Source organism: Cervus canadensis, chromosome 2, assembly GCF_019320065.1.
Source record: "Cervus canadensis isolate Bull #8, Minnesota chromosome 2, ASM1932006v1, whole genome shotgun sequence".
Lineage (NCBI taxonomy): Eukaryota > Metazoa > Chordata > Mammalia > Artiodactyla > Cervidae > Cervus > Cervus canadensis.
The window spans coordinates 55,113,323-55,130,957 of NC_057387.1; the positions used below are offsets into that span (position 1 = coordinate 55,113,323).

A 17,635-nucleotide genomic window follows, 5' to 3' on the forward strand; every position below is an offset into this window, starting at 1 on the left:
AAAGAGAAGCATGGGAATAGGGCAAATTAAAGCTTTACAGAGCTCACTGCCCTTCCTGAAAATCAACTATTTTTCTGAAGTGAATGCTCCCCAGATTTACAGCAAGCATTTTGTTAATTTCTGTAATCCTGAAATACTTCATTCTGACATTCTTTTTTTCCAGTTTTCTCATTGCTTTTATAGAAGAGAGAATTCTGGGAGGTCATTATTCCACCATTTTTCTTGTCTCCTAAGTCTCTGATCTTCAGCACACATTTTTTAAATATTCTCTGTGATGAAATGGAAGAGCATATAAATCAGTTCTGCTGCATTGAAGTACAATGGTTGACTCAAAAGTGCTTGTGGAATCCAGTTGCAAGCTGAACTAGCTGCTTTTTTCATGGAACACCATTTTTACTTGTCAGGATGACAGTTGTTTAAACATGAGTATTTGGCAGATATTTTCTTGAAAATGAATTAAGTGAGCCTGTCATTTTAAGGAGAAAAACTGACAACTTGATACCAATAATAAATTTCAAGCAACAGTAACAATTGAAAGCTTGCATCTATTACAAGTTTGACAACTTCCCAATAGTTCTGTTTTTCTGATGGGATTGGTGATGATGTTAATGAATGTAATCTTTTGATACAACATAACGAAATGTGTATTTGGAAGGACTGCATTATTTCATTAACCATTTTCCAAGTAATTGAATCATGAATTTTTTTTAAAAATCATGATTTTTAACAAAGTAGGTAAATGATTTTTTTTAGAATCCATCTTTTAAGTTTGATAGATTAATAGATTTTAATATGAGTATAAATTTTATAAATAAGTTTTCAGACTTCACATTTCAACTAACCCTTACTTAACTCACTCCCATTTGTCAAGTTGTGGTATAATATCAAAGAAGAATATCCACAATTATTTGAAAAGGCTACTAAAATATTTTCTTGCCAACTGCATATCTTCTTTAAGGCCAGATTTTCTTCATATAGTTCATATAGTTCTTCATATAGTTCAGCTAAAATAACATTTTAACAGATCGAAAATAGAAGCAAATATGAGAATCTAGCTATTTCCTATTAATTCAGACATTAAAGAGAATACATAAGGATAAAACAGTGCCACTCTTCTTATAAATTTTTTAGTTTTCAAAAGTTAATTTTTCATTAAAATATTTAATTAACATGTAACATGTTTATTTAAAGGTAATTAACAGTTTTAAATTTTATATTTTAATTCATACTATGGTAAATATCAAAAGCTATAATTTACATAAATAAAAGTTCTTTAAAGCCCTTAATAATATTTAAAAGTACAACAGAGTCCTGAGTCAGCAGAGCCTGAGAACTGCTTATTCCTAGTTTTTCTATGATCAAAGCTCTAATGACAAATAAAGGTGACTGTTGTTTCCTACTTAATTCAATTGCCCATATTTAGTGCCAATATTTTTTTGTGACCCATGTCCAAAATCTGCCAATTCTCACAAACATGATGGTCAGAATTAACGTGCACAGAATTTTTAATGCTAAAGCCTTTCTTCTTGAGTAGGCCATGCTTCTCTATCTCCAGGCCTTTGTGTTGGCACCTCTGCCTAGAAAACTCTCCCACCCATTCTCCTAACAATTCATATTTATTCTTCAGATCCCAGTTCAAATATCACTACCTCTAGGAAGCCTATGCAGATCTATTCCTTCCAAGTCTCTTATATCCTCCAGATTTGATTAAATAAGACTCTATAATTTCTCTTATAGGTCCATGCACTTTTCTTTAATAGCACATATCCCAATTTGTAAATGTGTTATTTTTTAGATTATTTGATTGATGCCTTTATCGACCTCTAAACTTTAGCTCTACAAGGGCAAGGTTGTTTTGTTTTGTATTATTTGCTTACCATTTTATCCTCAATATGTGTTTGGCAGCATACATATGCAGAATGAGTCAAATATTTTCCAACATGAAAACCACATGTTGAGGCAAGGATGAGTATATTTTGTTGATTGTCCCATCATTTTAAATAGTTTTCCAAATTATCAACCATGAGTTATGAGAGATGTTGAAGAGTTTCTATTATATGGAATGCAAGTAAAAAGATATATCAGCAGTACAATCATTCTGAAAGAAATCAGATGCTTGATTTGCTCACACATATGCCATTTCACAGAATTTTCTCCCAACTTATGCTTCTTAGTTTCCAAGCTTTTTAAAAAATAAAATATGAAAAGACTTTTTACTAATGGTTATTCTGGGTCTTTCTCTAAAAATAACTTTTAGTAAATGCTGGAGGAGATTGTATTCATGTTGTATTATTTCTTTTGGGACTAATGACACATTTTCCAACTTCAGAAATTGTTTTTAAGACCACAGAAGTATCAGATTAAACTAATGTGGTGACTACCTCAGGACAGTAATATTTTATTCTATTTTTCTTCCAAGAATGTAACTGTTAAAAATTACTACAGTTATTTATTCTTCACTTTACAATTTATTAATGGCGGGGATCATATTTCATCCTTCTTCTATGTGAGTAACTTTTGTGTATGTTTTCAGGCAGCAGAGACAGTTTTTCATTTGCGAACTCTGGACTTTGGTCCTGTTTTAATTAGGAGACTTGAAATTTGGATGAAGGCAGCATATTGTCCTTTCAGATAGCTAGGCAATATTTGTGAGATCAGTCTAACCATAAGAGTTACAAACCCCTTTCAGATAATAAGTCTAGTATGCTTTAACAGCAGTGCTTTCAGAATTTATAGCCTTTACTTTAGAGAACTCAGTGTTAATATTATTGCTAATCTCAAATGGTTTTGTTTTACACAGAAACAAATGGATATCAATGCTGCTATTCAAGCCTTGATTGAATCACATACTGCCCTACAGATGGAGGTAATATATCTGCCTTTATTTACATTGGCACACTCAATCTACAAATTAAACAGAAATATTTTTTCAGAGGCCAAAATGTGACTTTATCTCAAGGCCTGTATTTACAAGAGATTAAAAGTAATGAAACAATTTTTAAGGACAAAGAAAACAATTTTAATAAACAGAAATACATGCATAAGATTTTTAAGGAAAACTTTTAAAACAAAAATATCGTCAAAGGATTTTCAAAATAAGAATTTGGAAAAAAAAAAAAGAATTTGGTATTACAGAAGACAATAGTTAAATGAAGTTAGCCATTTCTTAAAATGGCATCTATCATCACTATTCATTTTTCTTAACCTCTATTTATTCATTATATATAGGTTTTTTTTTTAATTATGCAGTAGGGATAGTAATTGTTAAGTTTTATGTCAGCTTGAAAAGTAAACTTTTGAGTGTGAATTTAAGCTCTTGTTAGGATCAAGATGAATAAAACACAAATAATGCTTATAGTTAAATATAAACTGTTCTTTACATCCTACTCTCAACTCACTGAACACAATAGGAGTACACTTTTCTTCTGTCTTGATCTTTGTTGATCATTTGGGTTACATACTGGTAATGACTACTCTATGCTTCTTTGCTAATATGATTTTCATGATGACTTGGCAGAGCTACCAGAATACTGAAGTGACTTTAATTGACCACAGTGCAGAGATCTTCAAAACCTTGAACTATCTTAGCAATTTACTACACAGCATCAAGCATCCTCTTGGCACACGAGATAATCCAGCACAAATCTGCAAAGATTTGCTTAACTGTGAACACAAAGTATCAGACGGTAAGTTATTGGTTTCCTTAAACTGTGATATTTCATTTCATCATTTCAGTGTGTTTGAGATTTCGAGTGTATTTATGCCAAATCTTATCATTTTTGATGAAACCCTGGCAGAGGCATTTTAAGGTCATCAAGAACCAAATACGTATTTCTGTAGGTAAATATGGTTTCTGATATCAAAGTATTCTTTTTTAAGGTTTTGCTTTATAAAGATCTTCTACTACAAAATCTGACATATCCCCAGACTTTCTTACCCCATCTATGTCACTTGCTTATACTCTGTGCTTGGAATTCATGTTAAAAATAAAAATACGAAAGGTTAACTTTTGAACTAACAGACAATATTATCTGTCAGGACAACCAGAGTTGGCAACATGAAGAAAGAGATCATAGTTCCCCCCTCTACTACACTCCCTAAAATAAATTTTTACATAAAATGGAATTTAAATGCCTCATTTTGGAATTTGACTGTAAAGATGGAGGCTTGTCATGCTTGGAATCTTCTCATCCTCACATTGATACCTCAAAATCCATTAGCCAGAGTTGCAAAAGTAAAGCCATCAAGCAAAAGGTTTAAAGCAAGTGGAGGAGCCACTACTATCTGATGATCAATAGGGAAACCCTGTCTGCTACAATATGTCATTTAATTTTAATTTTGATGGGGTCTATATAGTCAGCTATACAATCAATGTGAGTAGTTATTTTTGGTAAAAACTCTAGTCCTAACATACAATGATACATATGCTGACTTGAAAATAAGTTATTTAATTCTGTAGGATGGACAGTAAGTTCATATTTTATTTTTATACACATGTGTTTACATACAGATATACATGTCTAAATACATATTTGTCCAGAAGCATCTTCCATTCTAGAAGTGTAGCAAAAATATTTGTTTTATTTATATTAATAAAATACTTCTATAGCTGTTTCCTGCCCTAGATTATCACAAAAACAAATAATATTTCTAGTTATGGCTGCCCTTCATAATAAAATTTGACTCTTTCCTATATTTGAGGGTATAAAAATGTAATTCTATAGAACTGAAAGGAACAAAGATATTATAGGACATACCAATTACTAAAATCTAATTCAAGATCTACCTTCCTCATAGGAGAAATAGCTAAGTTGTGTGGCTTGCAAGGTATCAGGAAAGTATTTATGCCAAAAAATACTTTCATCACTAGGAGATTGTAAGTGCAGTAGAAAAACACAAAACAACACGGAAGGGGGAGGGGGATATGATAGAAAGTAGGGTTGGGGGTGAAGTTTTAAATAGAGTAGGTAGATAAATAATTTCTGAGGAAGTGGCATTTGAGCAATATCTGGAGGAGGTAAGGGAAGAAGCCACAGGAAATCTGAGGGAAAGAGCTTTCCAGGAAGAAGGAACAAATGCAAAGACCCTGAACCTGTATTTAGCATGTCCTATTAGCAAGAAGGTTAAGGTGACTGGAAGAGGGCATAAGGAGAAGAATGGTAGGAAATTAAGTCAGAAAGATGTCAAGAAACCAGATTAAATAGGACATTATAGACTAATCAAAAGACTCTAGCTCTTACTCTGAATAGGATGGAAAACTTTGGAAGAGTTAGAGCAAAGGAATGACAAGACTTGACTTAAATTTTGAAATGTTACTCTTGGTGATGTATTGCAAATATAATGAGTTTAATGAGGACAGGGTAGAAAGAGCCATTGAGAAAGCTACAAAATTTAATCCAGTAAAAGATGATGACGGTTTGGACTACAGTTAGTGGTGGGAAAGTGGTTAAGAAATGGTCAAATCTTTGGATAAGCTTTAAGGTAGAGCCAGCAGGTTTTTTTGTTTAATTCAGATATGGATTATAAAACAGAATGATAAAGAATGACTCTAAGAGTTTTGACTAAAGGACTAGAAGAGTGGAATTGCTGTCTATACAGATAGAGAAGCAGGTTTGGAATCAAGATGAGGAGTTCAGTTTTGGATGTATTTGAGATGTCTTTTAGACATTCAAGGAAGTTTGTCAAGTAGGTAGTTTGCTATTCTGGAGAGAGGTCAGGAGAGAGGCCCTGGTTATGGATAAAATGTATAAAGTAATTTGCATATAAATAACATCTAATGCCCTGAAACTCTCTAGGACTACCTAAAGAGTAGATTTTTTTTAAGTTCTAAAAACTGTGCCATAGAACTCTTCCATGTTGAGAGATCAGGGAGTTGAGGAGGAACTAGCAAAGAAAACTAAGAAGAAGCTATCATTGAGATAGGAGAAAAAGTAGATGAAAGTGAAGAAAATGTTTGCCTGAAGAGGCAGGGATCTACTGGGTCAATGTCAAGTTAGGTGAAGGCTGGGAAAAGGCTACTAGATTTAGTAATGGGAAGTTCTTTGATGCTTTTCGCAAGAGCAGTTTAGAGGAATGGTAGCAGTTAAAACTATCAGGTTTTAAGAGAAAATGGTGGAGCTGGAGAGTTTCCATCCTCAGTTATGAAGCAGGTAATTCAATTTGCCTAACTAAATTTTTAAAAGTTAAAAGCATAAAATACTGACAAAGTAGTAAGGATTTTGAAGAACACAGCAGAGATGGGCACACACTTACAGCTGCTTTTGCCCTGGGTGCATCCAGCAACTGAGTAGTGCAATAGGGGATCAAAGGTTGGAATCCGAAGCCCACAGATGGTAGGGATTCAGGCTTTCAAAGGGCTATAATCTGGGAGTAAAAACGATGGGATCAAAGAATTAATGCAGTCAGGACACTAGAGAGAATGAGCCAAAATGAGAAGAGAGGGGAAATCATGGAAGAGATCTAGCTGTAGGTAATAAACCTAAAAAAAGCCTAGGGCATGGCCTTGGGAGTTAATGATGAATGTAAACAGAACAGGAAAAGCGTACAAAAAATTGGTGGGAAAGAGTTGGAGGAACTGAGTAGAGGTCAGAATATTACAAATACCAACCACATGGATGTAAAATCACCAATAATTAGGTTATAAAGAGCTAGCCAAAAGCTAAAAGTAAAGAAATAAAGCTGATGATGGCAACAGGAACAGGTGACAGGCGATAGAGTGTGATGACAACAATTTTACCATGGAGTGTTCTCAGATTGAAAGCAGGGAGAATGGTCTGAAAGTGGCAACAAGGAGCAAGAAAGACCCCTTCCTGACTCAGGCACAATGCTGTAGAGGCTGTGGCAGAAAGGGCCTGCATGGAAGCAGTGTTCTCAGGAGAGAGCCAATTTTGAGTTCAAGCATTTAGGCCTACAAAAGATGTATTATGGTATAATGCTTATACCCTAAAAAAAAAATGAAGCCCCCTACCAATTCACCAGTGAACAACAATGCCTGAGTTCAAAGCACTCCATCCCATATAAGAATGAGATCTTGCTTGATGGAAAACCTTTTATAAAGCCTATGTTCGCTCACATAGTAGAGGAAACTATTTCTTGAATGAGAGATGATGAGTCAAGATATATGTCTACCTCATTAGTTAAGAGACTTTCCTAATGGCTCAGACGGTAAAGCGTCTGCCTACAATGCGGGAGACCTGGGTTTGATCTCTGGGTCGGGAAGATTCCCTGGAGAAGGAAATGGCAACCCACTCCAGTACTCTTGCCTGGAGAATCCCATGGACGGAGGATCCTGTTAGGCTACAGTCCATGGGGTCGCAAAGAGCCAGACACGACTGAGCAACTTCACTTCACTTCACTTCATTAGTTAAGACTGTAAGCCTGCATCAGATCCTGGTTTTAAAAAAGTCAGCTGTAATTTCTACAAACTACAAAATGTCCAACATTCTGAGGAAATCGGGGGGAAATAATGGGATACAGAGGTGATATTAGGACTTTTTCACCCTTTTCTTCCATATTTCAGTATAGATCGGTGATTCTCCAAATATCATCCATGAACCAGAATTAGATGCAGATTCTCAAACCCAATCCCAAATGTAATGATTTAGAAACTCTAGGGGTGGGGCGCAGATGTTTTAACAGAGTCACCAAAGTCTGAAAACCACTGCAACAGAGATAGTCGCCTACTCTTGGAAGTAACAATTCAAGTTTTCATTTTGTAGGATTAGAAGAATAACAGAGGGGGAATGGTCGAGGATGTGTGTAAATCTACAAAGACAGACGAGGGGAAGCCCAGAATAAGCTAGAGGAATCTTTGCTATGGGAAAAAAATGAAACAAACAAGGGTTTTTTTTACCTATTATAGAAAATGGCCTTTAACAAATACTGTTTGTCTTGCCTTTTTAATGCAAGAAGGCAGGGCCATCTCATTCAAAAATTCCTGCTCTTTGCATTTAGAATAAGGTGCTTTTTTTAATATTCTGAGCCTGTTATTCCAGAATTAAGATGCTACCCCCGTACTTTTCAGTTTGAATATGTCCTAAAGTCCAACTTTACGCCCCATTTGATTCTCCTGGACAATCAGTGGATGCAAAGGTTGGCAGGCTTACACTGGCTATAGAGATTTCAGTCTTTTCCACTCACAAATCTGAAAAGAAAGCACAAAAATAACCATTTAATTGTACACTTTTCTTCTGGAAACAAAAATGGTTATTCTTTTTAATTATCAATTAAACAAAGATACATTTTTCCTCAGGGAGACTGAAGAGGTTTCTATTTTTAAAATATATATATTCATTTTTAAGCTCTGTAATGACATAGAACAAAAACACACACATATCCTACATTAATTTCAACTTCTCTATTAACTATGTAACTGTAGACAATTCACTTAAGTTGCTGAGTTCATCTTATCTATAGCATGAAGTAACAGATTATTTTTTATTAAAATTATGAAATGGCCTTAAATTGATAGGTATATGGAAAATATAGTATTTTCACTATCAGTTTAACATGATGCTTGCAGCTTTTATTTTTCACTAAATGTATTGATTTAAATGTATGATCTTTATAAACTTCTAAGTTTTTTAACAGGAAAAAGTGTGAAAAAATATGTTGAAAGTATGATACTTTTTAAGGATTGTTCAAAAATATTTAACATGTCATTTAAATATTTTTGTTTCACAATAAATAGGAAAATACTGGATTGATCCAAATCTTGGATGCCCTTCAGATGCCATTGAGGTTTTCTGCAATTTCAGTGCTGGGGGTCAGACATGTTTATCTCCTGCCTCTGTGACAAAGGTAAATTCTGAATTTAGCATATATACTGGTACTTGCCCACTACCAGTAAATAGTGATTTTTAAAAAATCTTCCACCTCAAATAATTATGAATTTTATGAGTGGAAGCAAGATATTCTCTACCATATATGAGAAAGAAACTTTTTGGTTTTTTAAACTAATCCTGTTAATTCTTGACATTTTGATTATGTATTTTTATGACTGGCTTAGTTTGGCTTACTCCACTGACTATGCTTTTTAAATCCCTTTTAAAAATATAAAACATATGTTTTTATGCTCATGCATTCATTAGAAAATTCCCAAACAGCTGCAATGTTTGTATTCAGTAATCAGTTACCTAAAGTTTTTACTGAAAATGACATCATCATCATTAAAAGAAGAATTCTGCCACAAAACTTGCTGTTTTGGGTGACTGGGAACAAAAATAACCTCCCTGAAATATCCACTGGGTATTATTTAAAACGTCTTATATGTATAATTCCATAAATGTTTAGAATGAACGAAAGTTAGTTTGGTATAACACTGGGTATTGTAACAAGCATCTCTCAATCCTAAAGCTTAGTTCTACCTATAACATATATCAAAGAAACCAAAACTGCATTTCTTTCTTTCTCTGGTTAAACTACTTTGGCCTTCCCAAGAACTAATTTTTCATTGACAAAGAACTGATACATGGACCTACTGTGTGTTTTTTCCACCATAAGAAGGCATCAGCTAAAAAGTACAGTGTATCAGTCTCTCCAACTGCTTAGAATTAGACTGTCCTCCTCTCCTCAAACGTTCCCCCTCATTAACCAGGGTGTTTTATCCACTCATCTCAATAGGCATTCACCACTGTTACCCAAAGCAGAACAGGGGAGGACTCTTCTATTCCTGTGGAATCTGTGTAATGCTAAAGAGGAGCAGTAAGATCGCCCTGCTTCCAAACTACCCACATAATCACCCTCATGCCCCTGGGTTTAGCCCAGTATTTTTATTTGTGTTATCATGGAAGAAAAGGAGAGGGGAGTACAAAGAAGATAGAATCAGTGAAGGAGCCATATTCCAGTTCTTTCCTTGGCTGAATCAATTCCCCCATTTCTCCCATCCATAAATTCAACCTGAGAAAGACCGCACAGGTAATGGAAAGAACAGTAGACTTGGAATCAGGGACCTGGATTCTAATTTCTGTTCCTCTGAAAACCTGGGAAATGATACTGTGAAGCACCAGAAAGCCCACTCCTTGCCAGGCACTGTGCTAACTAAATGACACTTGACCCCTCACATCCTTGTAGCAATCCTGTATTGGTGTTATACCCAAATTTGCCAATAAGGAAACTGGGCTTAGAAAGGCTCCGTATTTCACAGGTTTGTAGTTCTCATTTGCAAAATCAAAGAATTCGAACTGCTTCAGCTCTAATGTTCCTCATGATGATCCTTCCATGTTTTCATCCTTATGCCCCCCCACCACCTTTGCCTTTCTTCTCTTTCCCTACAGTTTTTTGCTGTTGTTCTATAACCTTATAACTGATATTCTGATTTGGTGACTGGAGATTAGTATAAATTCCTCAGTAGGAACCACTTCTATTTATTTATGTTATAACCATACCCCTGTTTGAATAATGCTAAAATGATGATGATGTCTAAAGCTACAGAAAAATCTGCTTCCTTGTCCAAATCTAGAAACTCCTTGCTCCAATACTACTCTACATTGTTCACTTTATTAGTTAATATTTGTTCATGCATTCATTCATGCAATAAACAGCTATTGACGACTCACTGTATGACCAAACCTGCATTAGGGGTTGGCTAACACAAAGATTAAGATTCTGTCTTTGTCTTTAAAGGCTCCATAATTGAAATAATTCAACCAATTAATTATTACAACTTTTAACTTATCATTGGAAACTAAAAAAATAAATCTTCAAATGAAAGCACAGACAGAATTTCAAATTTCTATGAAAGAAATATTAAGCAATAATCCACAACAAATTATTAATGCATCTTAAATGACATTATGCAAACTATTTTTTTAGTCATATTTAGTTGCCTAGTGATATGCTAATGCCAGATCATACTGCTCAGGAGAGCCTATTTATTGTTAAGATCTCTTGTGAATTCCATGTTAAGTGACACCACCTGGAGAGCCTAAAATCAGCCATGGTAGGAGTACTTACAACTATGGAAATTCAGAAATTGCTATAAATTGGGGGTGCCCTCCTGCCCCACCCCTGCAAGGGCCACTGGCTAAGCATTTACCAGTACACCACTGACTGGCACTTAAATATCCTAAAAAGTAGTTTTCTCAAGGCTGCCTTTTAAGGACTTTCTTTAAGTTTCTCCAAACTATAAATTTTTCAGTTGCCATATCTTATAACTTGCCTATTGTTTCAATGACATCAGTTGGAGTTTGGAATCGGGAAAGTCCAGATGAACTTCCTTCATTTACTGAGCTCAGAAGCCACCCATATCATCACCATTCATTGTCTAAACACTCCAGTGTGGACAAGTCCTCAGACAAGTGGCTCAGGATTGACTCTTGGTTTCAAGGGATGGAATGGTCAGATTTTTGAAGAAAACACTCTACTTGAACCTAAAGTGCTTTCAAATGACTGCAAGGTAAGGGAATGGCACGTTTAGAATTATTCAATATAACTAACTTAAAATTGATAAGACTATATATAATTAACATAAGAGTAAAACTATATAATTAATATGAGAGTAAGACATTGCAAATTGCAGCTACAGAAGAATAAGTTTTAATGTGCCTAATGTGTAATGACCATACATTTTTCATAATCAATTATTCATTTATATCAACTTTTGTCACACCCATTGGTCATCCATGGAGTTTTATATGCAAAACAGGTGTTATTAATGTATTAATTTTTATTCCCCATATGAAATAATTATAGATGATAGCAGATGAAGCATAAGGGCCTATAGACAAATGTTTTCTTTTGTATATTTTTACCGTGATCCTGCATCTCATTACTTCATGAAAAACAGGTTATAGAGGCAAGTCAGGTTTATTTCATATTTTGTCAGTCCCCATACCTGATACCAAATAATGGGCAAAATGGCCGTTTGACTCTGCAAATCAGTATCTGAATCATAGCCCATTTTTCCTATTAAAATTAAATAATAATGAAGAATTTATAATTTAAAAAAATTGTATTGTAGAGCAGGTGTTGGCAAACTACAATCCACAGACCAAATCTAGCCCAGCATTCACTTTACTAAATATATGTTATTGAAACACAGCCACACTCGTTCATCTCTTTATTATCTAGGGCTGTTATCACACTACAGTGGCAGAGTCAAGTATATATGACCCACAAAACCTAAAAGATTTATTTCTAACCCTTTACAGAGGAGTTTGTTGACCCCTTTTATAGAGTTATCCACTTACACATCATTAACTTCTTTAAGGAGCTTAGTTTCCTGCTCTTGTGTATCATGAAGCCCATGATTTAACATGTATTATATTTAGAGTGCTTTACTGTTTCACAACATTTCACTTTCAGATAAACTACACTTGCATATTTGAAAAATCATAAAATAAATAGTCAGAAATATATGGCTTGCTCTCTGTAGGTGAAGAAATCAGCATTACCAACTAAATTAACTTTCACTATTTTGTCCAGAAACTTTTAGTGCCTCATTACTATTTCTGAGACACAATCAAAACTTAGCAGCAGTTAGAATAGTCAGGCCCCAACCTATTTTTCAAGCTTGGGCTTTCACTGACTATGTACCCTGAACTCTAGTCAAACTGATCTATTTATAATAATATCAACAATTCCTACTATTAATTATTGGGGACTTATTAGATGACAGGTACTATGTATTGCATACATTATTTAATTATAACAGCTCTATGAAGTTACTATTAGTATCATTTTATAGGTAAGAAAAACAAGGCATAGAGGTTAAGTAACTTGTTCAAGGTACAGCAGAGCATGAAATCAACCCTAAGTGTGTACAGTTCCAAAGTCAATGCCACACTGTATTGCCAGGGTCTTTTAATGGAAATCTCACTTAATCCTCACTAATTCACATTTTATATGTGAGAATACCTATACCTGGGTGTCTATCAAAATCTGTGCACTTAAACCCCATGCTAGGCTTATTTTCACAGCCACTTTCTACCTTTCCAACTGTTTTTGTTTTTTTCTATTCATGTCTTTCCCCTTCTCTGAAATGCTGTTTTCTACTCCTCTAACCAAGTAGAAATTGTACATACTTTAAGGCCTATCTTCAATTCTGAATATATAAGGCTTTTCCCTGACTCTTCTAGTTGGAAATGAGGAACTCAGCATTCACTCTGTATATTCGTTATGATGCATGTCATACATGGCCTTATATTACAGCTGTTTGTTTCTCCTCTCCCTGACTAAATTTATAAGCTGCAAGAATTCAGAAGCCAGAATTTACTCATCTTTGTATTTCCCAAGAACTGTAAGAAACTGGAGGATTACATTTTATTCAACTGTGCCAAAAATACTTAGTCTTCAACAAATATTGTTTGAGACTTAATAAAGTTACAGAGAATTCTAGCCTAATTATTACCCCAAGTTTATGACTTTGGTAATTTATCTTCTGTGAGCTTCAATTGCCTTAACTTAAAATGGAATTTATAGCTTCAATAATCTCTAAAGTTCCTTTAAATTCTAAAATTTATACCATGATAATTCTGTGAATGAGTAAAGGAATAAACTCCTGTATAAAAAGCTTCACAAAGCTAGTTAACTGTTTCTCTATTTTGTCTTCCTGAAACTTAATCAGAGCATAGTTTTTATTTTATAATAGAATTTACCCTTCAAAAAAGAGCATACAGTAATAAAAGGAAACAGAAAGGCCTAGAAAGAAAGGAAGGGAGGAATGAAACTATATAAACAGTAACCGCAGAATGGAAAAAAAGAAACCTAAAAGATAACTCAATTATAATTTACTTGTACTGAAGTGATTCTACATATTTCCTGCCTAGAGTACAGAGAGGGTAAGCGCACTCATTCCCTTTCATCCAAGTCAAGTGTCCATCCTGAAGCATCAGTCCCAAATAAAGGAAAACAAAATGGTTATTACTCACATTAGAATCAGGGCATATCTGGTCCAATGATCCACAGACAACAGAAACAGGAAGCCTCAAGAAAAATCAGAACACACAAAGCCATCTAGAAAATGGAATAATCATATATTTTCAATTATTCATAGTAAATGTCACCCATTCATTGAGCACTTACTCTGTGCCAGGCATTATTCTAGGCACTTTCTGTTCATTATTTTGAATCCTTAAATCTACACTGTCTATGAAAACACATTGTCTGCTGCTAATGGAAAAATTATAGATCAAAGCATTTTGTTCTTATTTTTCAGATTCAAGATGGCAGCTGGCATAAGGCAAAATTCCTTTTTCACACCCAGGACCCTAATCAACTTCCAGTAATAGAAGTACAAAAACTTCCTCATCTCAAAACCGAACGGAAGTACTACATTGAAAGCAGTTCTGTATGCTTTCTGTAAGGTCTCTGAATTAGTTCAGAATGCATGCTGTTGGCCAGGTAATTGCTGCAGAAGGAAAAATATAGACAGAAAGGTACTATTGGATATCATGAAATGCATGGAATAAAGCATTGGCTAAATTTTAAAGAATCTCAGGAAGAAAAGACTTCCTCCTAAGAAGGAGACAAGGCATTTTTTAAAGGACTATAACTGATAAAGTATTTAATTCTTTAAAAAATTATATTGATCTGAGCTTTCTTAGAGAATTCCCTAGAACTGAACATTTATAAACATGGAATTCTTCAGGGTATTCTATATTTTTTGACTGTCTGAGAGCAAAGTACCCATTAGACAGCTGGAGATGCAAAGCACTACGGAGCAATACTGGCTAATGCTCCAAATGTGCAATGCTTCTGTCTAAAAACTGCAAGCCACAGTCTAATACGTCTTCTTTTCCCAAATACTAAGCTGTATTCAGGTGCCCAGTGGGCATATACATCTTAGCCGGTGGTACACTACCTCTTACGTGTTGCCTTTTTGTGTTGCTTGGTGCTCTTTCTAAAACATGGTGCTTGTGGCTTTCATAGACTATTTTATTTCTTTATTCGTCTTTGTCATTCTTTAAGAGTGTATGTACTGGTTACATCAATATATGTTTTGGTTGTTAGTACTTATTTTAATTTGTTTGGTCATATACTTAATAACAAGTAAAACATTATTTATGTGAAGTTCTTATTTTAAAATTCTCTTTGTGGATATAAAATCAAGGCTAGCACATTGTAACCTGTGCTTAAGCACAAGAGAATTGGGAGGGGGTTTTATTGTTTATGTTTTAAATTGCTGTAAAAAATATTATAGGCCAGCTACATCCAGTAGTAGGTTTGGGTTAGAGTTTAGGGGTTGTGATATACTATTTTAAAAAATCCATGATCATCTGGAATGATATTTTGTGTATATATATTTTGTAAAGTTGTAATTCAGCAAATCTTTTGAAATTGCTGCTGTTTTAAATTATAAAAACTTTGTTTCTGTTTCATAGAAATGACATGTTTTTAATAATTCATTGATTTTCTTTCACCATTCTTAAATTTAATGTGTTGGGACCTAAAAGAATTCAATTTGCCAGTCATTAAAGCAACATTCAAGAAAACAAAGTCAGTCTTTTGCCATTTAAAATAGGCTAAGTTCAGACTTTCCTTGTCAGAGATATGTTAAGCATTAAAAATATTATACCTTTTGGTATACTGAAAAGCATGTACATCCATTATAAACATACCATCAAACCACACTTACCTATCTATAATAAAAATGTGCTTTAATATCTTTTTCGGTGTTTTTTTTTTAAACCGTACCCTTTTATTATGTAGGACAGCCTCTTTGGCTTAGACCTTCTGTACTATGTATATTGCACTACTAGAAAGTATCTATTACACACCTATAAAAAGATTATAGAGCCTATTTCCTCCTCAAAATGAGGTCATGGCATAGAAACTCTCTCATATATGGGCAACTGATTTCTAACAAGGGCACCAAGCCCATTCAGTGGAAGAAGGACAGTTTTTTCAACAAATAGTTTTGGGAAAACTAGATATCCATTGCAAAAGAATGAAGTTGGACCTTTATCTTACATGATACACAAAAATTTACTCAAAATGATGAAATCTATTACTGTAAAAATGTTTGCGATAATATAAAAATTTTAAAAATAACATAAAATGTATCAAAGTCCTAAATGTAAGAGCTAAAATTATAAAACTCTTAAAACTTAGGTGAAAGGCTTCATGACATTAGAATTAGCAATTATTTCCTCGATGGGGCACCAAAAGCACAGTTGACAAAAGAAAACAATAAACTGGACTATAGCAAAACTTAAAACTTCTGTGCAAAGGACACTATCAAAATAGTAAAAAGACATCCTACTGAATGGGAGAAAATATTTGCACATTATATGTTCGATAAGGGATTACTATCCAAAGTATATGAAGAACTCTTAAAACCCCAAACCAAAAACAACAAAAAACCCTCAAGCAACCCAAATTAAAAATGGGCAAAAGACTTAACAGACATTTCTCTGAAGATACACAAATGGCCAACAGATGAAAAGATGCTCAACATCACTAGTCATTAGGTGCAAATCAAAACCATAGTTAAATACTATTTTGTACAAATTAAGATGGTTATTACTATCCCCCCAAAATATGAAAATAACAACTGTTGGTGAAGATATGAAGAAACTGTAACCCTTACAAATTGCTGGTGGGAATGTAAAATGGCACAACTGCTGTGGAAAATAATTTGGCAGTTCCTCAAAAGTTATACACATAGAATCACCATATATGATATAGTAATTCTACTTCACATACATACCCAAAAGAACTGAAAGAAAGAATCAAACATATTTTTACACCAGTGTTCATAGAAGTATTATACAGAATAGCCAAAAGATGGAAATAACCCCAGTGTGTATCAATAGATGAACTGATAAACAAAATGTGGTATGTACTTACATTGGACTATTATTAAGCCTTGAAAATGAAATTCTGATGTATGCTCAAACATTGATGTACTTTGAAAACATTATGCTACATGAAAAAAGGCAAACAAAGACAGGTAAATATTGTATGATTCCACTGAATGAATTACCAAGAATAGACAAATTCTTAAACAGAAAATAACAGGTTTATCAGAGGCTAAATGAGGTAAAAATAAATTATTTTTTAATGAATAGAGTTTCTGTTTGAATTAATGACAAATTTCTGGAGATGGGTGGTAATAACAGCTGTGCAACAATATGAATATACTTAATGCAACTGAACTATACACTTAAACTTGTCGTTTTAATCATTTTATGTTGTATATTTTACCACAATTCTTCAAAAGGAGGCTATGGCAAAGATGGCAGATTTCTTGCTTGAGAAATAGAAATGTTTTTAAAAGGAGCCAAGACTGATTCTCAGGTGGCTCAGACCGTAAAGAGTCTGCCTGCAGTGCAGGAGACCCAGGTTCAATCCCTGGGTTGGGAAGATCCCCTGGAGAAGGAAATGGCAACCCACTCCAGTATGCTTGCCTGGAAAATCTTATGGAGGGAGGAGTCTGGCAGGCTACAATCCATGGGGTTGCAAAGAATCAGACAGGACAGAGCAACTTCACTTTCACTTCCGCTTTCAAGACTGATTCTAAATGTATGAACCCACAGTTTATACTCTGGTTTCAGTTTATATGCTATACCTTCTGTTCTCCCCCTACACAAAAAAACTATATCAGAGGCATAAATGATTTTCCTAGATTTCATTTCAGAAATATATATATATATATATATAATAGAAATACCTTATTTTGTGTTCATGTTTTGTT

General features: G+C 34.1%; 1 protein-coding gene across 8 annotated transcripts in view; it reads left to right on the forward strand.

Moving 5' to 3' along the window:
- COL24A1 (collagen type XXIV alpha 1 chain) overlaps positions 1-15,604 on the forward strand; it is a 371,899-nt gene extending 356,295 nt beyond the window's left edge. For 7 of the 8 annotated variants that reach the window (XM_043460779.1, XM_043460778.1, XM_043460784.1 and 4 more), the window contains 5 exons: positions 2,801-2,866; positions 3,518-3,686; positions 8,690-8,799; positions 11,180-11,395; positions 14,156-15,604. In XM_043460779.1, coding sequence (XP_043316714.1) covers positions 2,801-2,866; positions 3,518-3,686; positions 8,690-8,799; positions 11,180-11,395; positions 14,156-14,302 — 708 coding nt within the window. In that variant the 3' untranslated portion in view covers positions 14,303-15,604. The remainder of the gene's footprint in view (positions 1-2,800; positions 2,867-3,517; positions 3,687-8,689; positions 8,800-11,179; positions 11,396-14,155) is intronic. The other variant, XM_043460785.1, reaches the window with a different exon arrangement.
- Positions 15,605-17,635: the final 2,031 nt, after the last annotated feature.